The sequence below is a fragment of the Callospermophilus lateralis genome, chromosome 6 (genome assembly GCF_048772815.1).
Source record: "Callospermophilus lateralis isolate mCalLat2 chromosome 6, mCalLat2.hap1, whole genome shotgun sequence".
Taxonomy (NCBI): domain Eukaryota; kingdom Metazoa; phylum Chordata; class Mammalia; order Rodentia; family Sciuridae; genus Callospermophilus; species Callospermophilus lateralis.
The window spans coordinates 46,603,787-46,616,402 of NC_135310.1; the positions used below are offsets into that span (position 1 = coordinate 46,603,787).

Sequence of the window (12,616 nt, forward strand, 5' to 3'; positions counted from 1 at the left end):
TCAGAAGCTGAGGCAGAGAGGCTGTTTGCCAACTGCACTCTTTGAACATCAGGTCTTTCTTAAAGGCAATTCAGACACATACCTCCAATATTGCCACTGCCCCATCTCTAAAATATTTTTTTAAGAACTCTGTTTATTCTACATTTTTATTGGTGCATCATAGTTGTATAAAATATGAGATTTGTTGTTACATATTAATATGCGAACACTGGAGAGCAATATAATTTGTCCAATATTATGCACTCTAAAATCTTAAACTTCAACATCCTACTCTCACTCTAAAGTCATATCATTCCAAGTTCATTCCCTTACACTGATTATATTTATTCTTTGATAGTGAAATGTCTACTCCCTTATTTTCTCCTCTTTCTTTTTGCATTTCAGCCTGCTCTTGATTTCAGTACTTTTTCTAGATAGGCTTCACCTCAGGTGCCCACTACTTCAACCTTTCTCTTGTTAACATTGTTAAGGACTTTGCCCCCTTTCCTAAATGCCTACACTGCAAAAATCCTGTTCATCTATCTTCCTTTCTCCTTCATACTCAAACTGCTAGCTGCAACTAAAGAAAATCATATAGTGCCACAGATTAATGTCACAGTTTCCAATCTTAGCTGAACCTTAAACACTACATTCTAGAATTAGGAACTGCTTCCCACATGGCATCTGAAGAAAAATTTTGTAATTTTTATTTACAACATGTTAAAGAGCATGATGGAAAAAGCCTGGGCTTTGGAGTCACATGAATCAGATTTGAAGTCAAGCTCTTTACTTCCCATATATCCTTATTTCACTTCTCTCCGTCTTTTTTCACAATCTCTAAACTGGAGCCAATATTAACTGTATATGACAGTGAAGATTACATAAAATATGCAACTGGTTTAGTGCAATGTCACAAGTTACTGAACATATATATTTGAAGGTCTATTTTCTTCAATAACTACTACCACTGTATTCTACCGATAACCCCATTTTCCACTGAGTACATCTCTATCTAATTCCGCAATATTTTGGACTTTTCAGTTTTTAAATGGTTCCGTTCTCCATCAATGCTGGTCAGAGAGGAGGCTTTGTGTGTATGTATAAGTGTGGAGATGACAAGATTTGCTTTTTTGGCCTCTCCTGTATCTTCAAAGGAAGGCAGGCAGGGAAGAGTTTGTCTCCTTATGTACTGTCAAGATTGCTGTGTCCTTTTCACTGTAAGGGAGCTCACTTCTTTTCATAGGCTGGGTTTGAGTAGTTGGTGACCTCAAGTTCTATGATAAGTGTATCAGTTAAGCAGTTCCAGTAAATATTGACGGTACTTTGAACGTTCATGTGCTGGTTGAATTCTACTTTTCCTACCCCAACTTCCTATCTGCTGACGGGCTGCTTTAATGTTCCATATCTTACCTACTTTCTCATTGGTCATTGCAATCTAACTCTGGAGGCAAAGGTACAGATGAGATGCATTTTCTATACCTAATAGGAATCAGAGTCTTGAGATGAGGTGTCCTTGTCTTCTTGCCTTGGCCATTACCAGCCAGCTACTTTCCCTAATTTTCCTCCCTTCATTTTGATAGAACTGGGAGGGACACCAAACCCAGCAGCTAACCAACATCCACACAGGGAGTTTGGCATACAACCTAGAGTGAAGACTTCTATTAACTTTTCCCCACTTTGGGAAAGATTTCTGAACAGTTTACTATTTCACCATAATCCCCAGACTAATTAGTAACCCCGAAGGGTAAGGAAAATATTCTAAATAGTACTTTACTCTATTTTGATACGTGTTTAGAAAACATGATCTATAACTGATCTGGTCTATAACATTGTTATTTTTTCTTATTGGTATTTAACAGAGTTCCATTACTTGATTTTATGGTAATCTGTACCCCAATGCAGGTGCACAGATGTACTGTTCTATGTATTTTACAAATATTAACTCATTTAATCCCATAACAGTCCTAGGAGGTAGTCAGAGTTATAATCCCAAATTACAGATGAGGGAATTGAGCCCCAGATAGGTTAAATAACCTACCTGTCTCCTAATAACTATTGTATATCTAAATTGTATTTGCCAGGAATTCAATTAATATTTTCAAATCCATCTTCAAAAAAGTGTTCTTAGTTTTATTTTTTCATTATTATGATTATTTGGGATTATAACAACTCCAAATAAATTGGGGTTACATGTCATTTTTTTTTTCTGATCTGGAAAAGGTTGTAAATCATTGTACTTATATACCTGAATTATCTAGTTGTTGGAATTTTTCATAATCCTTTCATAAAAATTTTCTATCTAGTGTCAACCATTCTTTAGGAACTGTTTCAATTGTTATTGCTTGGTTTAATTTTTCTACATATTGTTTGAAGTTTTTTGATCTTTTATCTTTTAATTTGTTCTATATGACACAGAATGCATTACAATTCATATCACACATATAGATCACAATTTTTTATTTCTCTGGTTGTATTTTTGATCTTTTATATTATTAAAAATATAAAAGTTTCTTGAGATTTTCCCATATTATGCATGGGATTTTCTTCTGTTTTAAAAATGTTGCCACTATGCATTGTCACGCCTCTCTGGTTGTTGTTTGCCCAATCTAATAAATATGAATCAGAAAAATAAATATAATGCAATTGAATCAGTCCAGAGATTAAAATGTAAATTTAAGAGTTATGAATGATTTTTCACTTTAAAATAATGTTTTTGTGCAACATTTTAAATAGTGTTTAATATAGTTTGATATTAGATTTGGTGTTTTTAGTATTATTTTCTTCTTGCAATCTAGTTTCTGTCTTTAAAAAGTCTCCTCCCAAAACATTAAGTACTTATATTTCAACTGAGCGACCATACTTATAAATATGTAGATATACACAAATATTCAGTTTTATATAAATCACATATATGTAGGTATACACATAAAAATATATTATTTTCATCACTTGTATTACTTCTGCTTAGTAGAACTGTTACCAAGATTGAGTTCCAACATTAATAATCTTTGCTTGTAAGATTCTCCTTGTAGTCTTAAAATAATATCACAACAAAACAAATATATGCCAGTTTACAATATCAGGGCTAGTAATAGGTAGTCCTTAGGTTATCTATTTTGTTCTATAATAAACTTTAATCATTGAATTCTGAGAAGCATGAATCTTCCCAGATATACATGATGCATAGATGTGGGGAAAGCACATTTCAGTACTCAGAATTCATATGATTGAAATGAATTTCTAATTACAGATCACTTCATCTATATAATATTCTTACTTACTATTTCAATGACATTAATTGCATTAGCTCTTTATCCCTCCAGTTTAATCACAGAAATACAAAAATTTTATCTTGGTTGCTAAGTGCCACAAAAGTAACATGTTTTTACTTTTTGCTCTTACTCTGTAATAGGTATTGACATACTTTATGTAGCCTCAGCTTCACATGTACTTCTTTGTGTGTAGTAACATGTCCTTCACATTGATAAAACATGTAGAAAACTTGAGTGATTTTTCTCTGTTTAGAATTGGGTGGAAATTGGCAGTTTTTGAATTAACAAATGAATGTATTTTAAACTCACAAAGGATTAAGATATCTGTAATATTTCATACATTTCTTCAAACTGTATCAAAAAGTTTGGTATTTAATAAACACTGTGCCCAATGACTATGTTAACTATACACCATGAAAAAAATGTATACTTGATATAGTGTTATAGTTACTGTTTTTAGTATTTTAACCTATCTCATTCAAGTGTCATATTAAGTGAGTTAATACATATTTTAATCAGAAAAATGAAACTACATTCTTTTTTTTTTTTTCTTTCTAGTTTCTGTCACTTTCTATCATCAAAAACATTTGGCCCTTGGCCAACATCTCATGATTTGGAAGTTTACTGGAGGGAGACTAAATGTACTCTGGCAATCAGATAAACTGCAACACAGATGTGGTAAGAGGATACACACGTAAAGGTAATTTGACCTTTATTAAGTTTTAAGCGGTACTTCCCAATTGCAGCGTCTTTAAGAAAAAATTACAAATATGAGGACTTTGCTAGCAAACTTTCAAACAGGAAAAGCAGTCCTGGACTCAAAGCCTCTGGAGGTAGGGACTTGGATCCAGGTTTACCACTGATTGATCCCCCCCCCCCCCCCAGGGAAAAAGGGCCTCTTACAGTGATGCTCGACCAGTATAACTCAAATGAACTATTCTGTACCTAAATACTGGTAGGATCAACATATTTTCAATGAGAAGATTTTAAAATAATAAAATACTGCATTTTTTGGTCCTTCCTTAGGAACAGTTCAGGAAAAAGGTGAAAACTGATCAGGAGCAGGCAGATGCTAGGGTGTAGGTGGCAAGAAGGAAGGTTCTATCATTGATACTTAGGTGCCGTTTTGATTCAATTGCTTATCTGAATTACTGGGCGACTAGTTTATCATTACACTTCCCCTTGAAATTCATTCCCTGATTCTAATTACCCTCAGGTCCTTTTCAACTTCCCCTACCCTTTTTCACATACATTCCTGTGTGGTAGATATTTTGATACCTGTCTTATATCTCTTTTTCCCTTATTCAATTAAATCACCAACCTAGGTGATGCATGGGCGGGACCACGTCTCTCAGAAGGGTAGGAGAAGGGCGTGAGACATTACCCAAGGGAGGGGCCGTGGATTACAAGATAGAGCCCGGGGCCAATTTAAGGCCCTCCAGTCGTCTGGCAGTGAACCGAGACTGAGAAGGCGGGTTAAGGATGAGCTGCTGGACCCGCTATTTGCGGCAGAAAACGCAAAGCCGAGGAAGGGCGCCCGCCTGTTTGCAGAACCCGCCCCACGCCACGCACGCCTTAAGTAAGTCCCCTTGGCTCCGCCCCTACCAGGCCCCGCCCCCTCCCCAGCTCCGGCCTGGGCCTGGCTCAGGCTCTGCGGGCGGAGGGGGCGGAGAGAATCCGCAGCTGCAACTTCGTTGAGAGCCTTTGAGCCCAGGCGCAGCCGGGGATCGAGCTGCCGTCACCGCGGAGCCGCGGCTTCCCCGGCCCCGGCCTCAGCCCAACCGGCTTGGCCATGGCAGCTGCCGCCACTGCGGTGAATCTGGCCCCTGTGGTCCCTGCCCGTCGCTGAGCAGCCGTTAAGCCGCCAGCCCACTCTACAGCCGGAGCCGCCGCGGCCGAGGTTCGGCACAAGTTTCCGCCCCTGAAGAAGCAGGAGGCGAAAGCTGGAGAGGACGGACGCAGGGTGTAGGAAGCCCCTGGCCCACACGCCCGCGATGTGGGGCCGTTTCCTGGCCCCCGAAGCCAGCGGCCAGGACAGCCCTGGCGGGGCCCGTAGCTTCCCGGCGGGTAAGGAAGGGCACAGCCCCTGGCTGGGTGGGGTGGGGGTCGCAGCAGCCTACGGTGCCTCGGGACCCGCCGCCGCTCCCCTCCCTGCTGTGGCCTTCCCCCGGCCGCCTGCCCGACGCCGGCGCGTGCCCGCGCCCGCCCTCCGCGTTTCCTCCTGCTGTCTGCTCCTGGCCCTGCGGGCTGACATCTGGCGGGCCACAGCCCCGCATCTCGGCAGACCATCCCCGCCGCTGCCGCGAGTCCGCACCGCGCCTTCTCGGGCCGCAGCCCCCACCCTCAACTTCCAGCTCGCCTGGGCCCCTCGGGTTGGGCTCTTTTGTCCCGCTTTCCTTCTCCCGTTCCCTCGTGGGCTGTGTGACCAGCGTGATAACGGGGCTTGTTCCCCGCTCAGAGGGACCGGGACTGGAAGGTCGCTGCGACCGTGTTGCGGCGGCCGGGGGCGCGGGCGGCTCTGCTGTACCCACGCAGCTAGCCGCTACTTGAGGGGGCGCCTTTGGGGCGGGAGGAGGCTGTTGGTGCTGTGGGCGCGGTGAGCGACCCCCGAGGGGATTTCGACCCCTGCAAAGAACCTAGTCGCCGCCCGCAGCCCCCTCTGGTGAAAGGGGAGGGCGCTTCCTGCAAGATCCAGTGGATGTTTGAGCTGTAGGGCTGTTAATGGGGTTTGACTCTTAAGGCCCCTTGGTTTGGTGCGTTCCGTGGGTGTAGAGGGCTGTTTGGATCCGACAGCCTTTTCATGCTTGCATCACCCAGAAATTGTATCGGAGCCCCTAAATTAGAATAAACCCTCCCCTAATTTGGCATAAAAAATAAAGCTTGGTTTGCCTGTGACAAGTTATCTAACGATGACAGTCCCTTCAGGCACTTTAATCTTAACGGAGTTATGAACGCCTTTGAAAAGCTGAAAGTTTAACGGACTTTTTTGCCCAGAAAAAAAGGAAAGGCCATATATACATACACAAAATTTCTCCTACTGATTCAGGTGGTTCTGGGACTCTTGTTAAGTAACCTTGTTCCACATAGCGTTTGAGCTTGACTTGGGTAACTTAGAGGCATATTTATTGTATGCATTTTCAGAGAAATTATTTACAAAACCATAAAGCAAAGCAGCATTTAGAGAGGTCTTTGTATGATAATATTTAATGCTATTAAAAAATCAGGTACATTGCTATTGAAGTTTAATGTGGTTCTGTGATAGTTTAGGTATTTGGGATGTAATTTTTAAAAATTTAGGTATATAACATGCATTTTTAAAAGCCAGAGTTATATTTGAAATCATTTTCTTAAATTTAGACCTACTTTTTTTTTTAATATTAGCGTGACTTCAATAAAAACAAACAGCATCAAAATATGTAGGAGATTTTTTCTAAAATGTATGCAATTTGTCTTAAGACAGTAGTTGAGAGATTTCTGATGCTTATCCAAGTATTCACAAATCCTGACATCTAAGTGATTTGAGTGATGAAGAAGAGATTTCACTATCTCTAGGGTCTGGAGAGTAGTTTCCATTTATCCATATGTGTCAGATGTCATCTCTAATGTCTTTGTAACCTAACCTCTTAAAATGTATTTGTGAATAATGATGGTTGTTTGAAGGTATATCACACAAGCGTTGTATCAATTTCCCATTGTTTTCTATTAAGAAAACATCTTACTGTTTAGAAGTTAAGTAATGAAGGACTGATGTTATATTGCAGTCTCTAGACATTTATTATGGCTTAGAATATAGTGAAAGAGGATTATTATCCAAATTTCAGAAATTTGGGCAGAACATATTTTCAAAAGCATTTATCTCAGCTTTGACAGTGATAAACTGTTGGTAAATCATAACATTGCCTTTCTAATGAAAAATGTTTTCAGCTTTATGCTGGGAATGGATTATTTTTACAGAATTAGTGAAATTATTGTTTGTTTATTCTTATCCTGAGCAAACATGTACATGTGAAATTGATTAAAATTAGTTTTTAAAATTTATACCTTACATGAACAACTTTTGGTTTTTATCAATTGAGCAGACAGTAAAAGTCAAGATTATGACTTCTGGGTTGATTAATGTGGATATATTTTTTTTTTCTTCTGAAAATTGGAAGAAAATTTATATTTTTGAAATATTGTTCAATATATCTTTTGACTAACTTGAGCAGTTTTAGGGCTTATGTGAAAACAAAGGGAATGAGTCTTATGATTGAACTTATCAGCAATCTATTGGGTCCTGAGGGCCACTGTGAAAGACAGTGATAAGTAAATAGTTTCTGGTATTAAAATGAGTCTTTCTCAATATGTGGGTTAATTCTAGGTATCCTGAAATTGGTTTGTTTACACAAATAATTAGACTAACAGGAAAACCAAAGGAATACAGAACCAGTTTTCTAAATGGAGGGAACTTTCTTTTTAAGGAAATGACTGTAAAAGAACAAATAGGAATACTAATTGTGGTTTGGAAAGTACTGAACTTTTTGGCCTTTGTTTTAATTTTGTTTTGGCTTTACCCATAGTTTATCAGTTTTATGGAGTAACCATGTTATAAAACAAAATGAATATTTTCTTATGTTTCCATACTAAGATCACATAAAAACCATTCTTTTTTTTTCTGTTGACAAATATGACTAGAAGGCTAATTTTAAGTAGCAGTGATTATATCTTTTGTGCATTTCAATGACTATATTTGAATTTACTCTGTTGTTAAAAATTTATACTAATTTCAAATATGGATGAAGGATAGATGTATTTCTCTTAGGTTTTTGAAATCTAGCATGATATGATGCTATTTTGAGTACTTATTAACATCTCATGATATTGAATATGTTCCTTTTTATAAGTCATTTTAAAGCTATTAACATATTCAATCCTTAAAACATTTTGAGATAGAATATTATACTTTTAAAGTGTGTTATAAGTGTTAATAGGAAAGCTTGAGCTTTAAAAAATGTCATTTGTCCATTGGTTGGAGCTTTAAATCTGCTTTTTTGTAGTTGATGCATTGCCATAAGGTGTTTAGTGATGTCATAATGATAGTGGTAATAACTCTTAAGATTACATCTAATAATAAGGTTTGCTGCTGTGGTTCTGAATTAGATGGACCTAAGAGTACTACGGTAACAATGAAACATAACTTTTTAGCCTAAACTCACCTGGAAATGTTCTTTCATAATAGGCATTGGGGTAATGTCTTTTATGAAATGAATTTGATTAATAACTGGAATTTGATCACTTTGGCTTGAATGAAGCTAGTAAATTGATCTGAGGCCGATCAATAAATGGTGAGTTGATAATTTCTGTTGTCATGTTGTGAATATTTATGTATTTGTGAACAGAGTCATGGTTTTTATACTGAAAGAAATGTATGTGTAATGTACTCTGAGAAGACAATGAAGGCTTGAAGTCTCACAGATATGGTATTTTACTGATTTTAGCTTAATTAGTTCCCACAAATTGTGAATTAAAAAAAGAATGTGATCATACAGATGTTTTAAACTCAAATATATAACTGTGTTAAAGGTGATCATATTTTATACTTTCATAATTTCAGAATATTAAAGCAATATTCTTAGAAGCAATTTATTGTAGAAAGTCTTTTACTGGTGCATTATAGTTGTACAAAATTATGAGATTTGTTGTTACATATTCTTACATGCACATGATATAATTTGGGCTATATCACTCCTTAGCATAAGATTACTTATTTTAAGAATGAGAATGATTAATGTAAAAAGAACATCAAATTGCTTTTTATACTAGTTTGTTGCTTTGACTTTCTGTTATTCTTTAATTAAAAACATTTATTGTTACTAGCATAAAGCTTGTCATCTCTTTAATGTGATTTATTCTGTTAATGAATATTAATTGTATGCCAGGCTTTGAGGATACATTGATGAACTAGAAAGATAAGATCTGTTATAAAGAAATTTACATTCTAGTGGAGAGGAAATGGTAAGCAAATAGATAATGAGAATAGTCCAGCTAGTAGAAGAAAAGGGAACTGGTTGGTATGACATAGGATTTCTAGGCAGAGCTACTTTGGTCAGGGAAGCTGGTCAGGGACACTGGGCTGAGACCTGAGTGATGAGAAAGTGCCAGACATAAAGGGAGGAATGAAAGGGCTCCAAGGTGGAAATGAATTTGGAGAGTGTAAGGACTATCAAAACTAGTGAGTCAAGAGCTTAAGGAGTAGGAATGTGAGGTTAGGAAGGCCTGATAACAATTTAAGGCATTATAAGAAGTGAGTTTTATCCTGTGAGAGGAAGCTAGTTATGAAAGGGTAGGGGAGATGGCCCAGTTGTTTCACTCAGCACATTGAGTGTCTACCAAGAGACAGGCAGTGTTTTGTGCACTGGGGATGTGAACAGAAACAGACATTCTCTATCTTTGGTGTTTATAGATCACTCCTAGCTGTTCTGTGGGGAAGGATATTGAGGGTTATAATGCCAGTTACTGTGCATTGCAGTTATTAGGAGAGAGATAATGCTTGGATTAGAGTGGTCTGATTAGATTTGGAGAGGAGGTTTGATTTGGAGTATACATGAAAATTAAAGCTGATGGGATTTACTGATGGTTTGGAGGTGGCAAGTGAGGGAATGAGGAATCGAAAACAACATCTTATCCTTGGCTTCAGTAATTAAATAATGATTGGTGGTGCCATTTTCTGAGATGGGGAAATTGGAAGGGATGTGTGTGTGTGTGTGTGTGTGTGTGTGTGTGTGGAAAATAAGTGCAATCAGGGGTTCTGTTTTATTGTTTTAGTCATGTGAAGTTTTAGATCCTTAAGATTCAGGTGAGATATTGAGTAGAAAATTGGTTATAAATGTTTGGGTTCAGTGGGGGAGAGCCTTAGATGGTGGGGAAGATATAGGAATTTAAAGAGTTACTTGTGTATAAATGGTTTAAAGATCTTGGATAAAATGTTTAAAGATCTTGGAACTGGATGCATCATATGGCAAAGATTATAGAGAAGACAGCAGAGAATATAAGAAATTGGAGAACTAAGCTCTGAGACACATATTCCTGTTTAAGTAGAAGAAGATTACCCATTTAGAGAGACTGGAATGAAGCAGCCAGGGAGATAGGAGTAAAACCAAGAGAATGTGTTCCAAAAGAGAGGTGCCTAAAGACCGGAATGATCAAGAAGTTCTCATGCTTCCAAGAGGCCATGTAAGATGAGTCAGGAGGAAATGAATCAGTGCCACTGGCCAGCTTCAGTGAGAGGTTAAAAAGTATTAAATTGGCAGAGATCAAAGCTCCCTTCATTGCATAGAGATCAATACATAGGTGCTCAATAAATGTTTGAATTACTGCCCCCCCCCTTTTAAATTGCTTTCTCTTTACCACATCTCAAGCTGCAGTGACCAACTGCCTGGGTTTGCTTATGACTTTAAGTTTAAAACCAGAAATGTCCTGGGTTTGCCCAGAGTTGAAGGGTTTCCTGGGATGCCCTGTTTAGAAAGAGCAATGTCCAATCCTTGACCAGAGTGCTCTTGCCCTGAGCATCTGAACTGGTATGAACAGTGTTCCCTCCCATCAAAATACAGGATTATTTTAGCCAGGGGACCAAACTTTTGACTAGTTTTATTTCATGCTTAAATTAACTTCCCAACAGACTGAGAATCTCTCCACCTCTGTTTTTGCTTTTCAGTGATAATTTAAAACTTTATTAGGTAGTGCTAAATTAATTCTAGCAGTTCATAGGATTTTAAGTTAAAGAGGATAAACTCAGAAACCTTGTCCTATGCCCTTCTTTACATAGTACATGTCTAGTGAATACAATTTGATTGCTTTGTTGATGCTACTTTGAAAATATTTTTTATATTAAAGTTTAGAGCTTTAAAATTAACTGCAGTTTTTAGTTATTCCTTAGGAAGAGCCAGAATGAAAGCTTTGGACTATGTTTATAAATTTGTAGTTTATATTTTTTCACTATTTAGTTACATTGCTTTTGTAGAGGCAGAGATTGTGTGCTTAGTGACCATAGAAATTGTGTACTTGTTGTCTTGTTAGGACATTTCTGAAACTTTTTCAACAGTTTCTTGTGGATTCTCTTTCTTTCTTTTTTGTCAGATGATCTAGAGTTTCACCTCTGGTTAAAACCTAACATTCATGTCTGAGCTGATCTTTGGGTTTCCATGCAATTGGAGGAGCACAGCCTTTAGGAGCCTCTCCCCACTTCATGCTACCTGTTGTTTGACTGTTTTTCTTTTCTTCTTTTTTTTTTTAATTTTTTTTTGTAGTTTTAGATAGATAAAATACCTTTATTTTATTTTATTTTTTTATCTTTATATGGTGCTGAGGATCAGACTCAGGCCCTCACATGTGTTAGGCAAGTGGTCTACCACTGAGCTACTACAACCCCAGCCCATTGACTGTTTTTCTTGATACATTATGATTATCCTTCTTAAAAGTGGCAGGTGTTCAGCAGAATTTTTAAAGAGTCTTACAACAATGAGAATGTTAATGTACACTTTGGCAGTAATGCACTGAAAAACTCAACTAAAAATTAAGTTATTTAATTTTGAGAACTGAAAAATTCCAGATATTTATAAATTTCCTCAAATTTATTATGAAATAGTTTAAGATTAATTATTTTTAAATTTTGCATTAAAATGTATTGTGTGGTACGAATGTTCCTAAGTATCAGGAAATAAATGGGTTATTCAGGGAAAATTATCCTATTCTGTTCTGGAGGTTAATGGCTACATAAATAAAAGCATTCATAGCATTCATTAGCTATCATTTGGGAAAATTCATTCTGATCTGTGTATTTATTTTCTTCCGGAAGGAGATGGTCTTATCTATGTTGGTTGTACTCTAACTTTCTTGAGTTCTTTGTTATATTTAAGAAGTACCTGGTGAATATGTATTGGTTTGAATTTTTAATGTTTTCTCTAAAGGTAAACTATCTATTCATCTGATCATTCTTCTTAATTGAAGTAATTTTTTTTTTAGAGAGAGAGAGAATTTTTTTTAATATTTATTTTTTAGTTTTTGGTGGACACAACATCTTGATTTTATTTGTATGTGGTGCTGAGGATTGAACCCAGCGCCCCGCGCATGCCAGGTGAGCGCGCTACCGCTTTTGCCACATCCCCAGCCCAATTGAAGTAATTTTTAACTATAATCTAAACCAACCTACTTTAAGGCCCTTGTTATAATAGAATTGAAACTAAGGAAATTCAGAATCATATTTGAATAATCTATTTTTATACTTTTTGTATTGCTTTATTTAATTTTTATTTTTAAATTGGTAAGTAATATTGTATAAATTTATGAGGCACAATATGGTTTTTTATTTATTATACAGAGTAGAATGA

The 12,616-nt window shown here is 37.3% G+C and overlaps 1 protein-coding gene across 2 annotated transcripts in view; it reads left to right on the plus strand.

Moving 5' to 3' along the window:
- The first annotated feature begins 4,926 nt into the window (after positions 1-4,926).
- Cep85l (centrosomal protein 85L) overlaps positions 4,927-12,616 on the plus strand; it is a 153,400-nt gene continuing 145,710 nt past the window's right edge. For both annotated transcript variants that reach the window (XM_076858308.2, XM_076858309.2), the window contains exon 1: positions 4,927-5,318. In XM_076858308.2, coding sequence (XP_076714423.2) covers positions 5,246-5,318 — 73 coding nt within the window. In that variant the 5' untranslated portion in view covers positions 4,927-5,245. The remainder of the gene's footprint in view (positions 5,319-12,616) is intronic.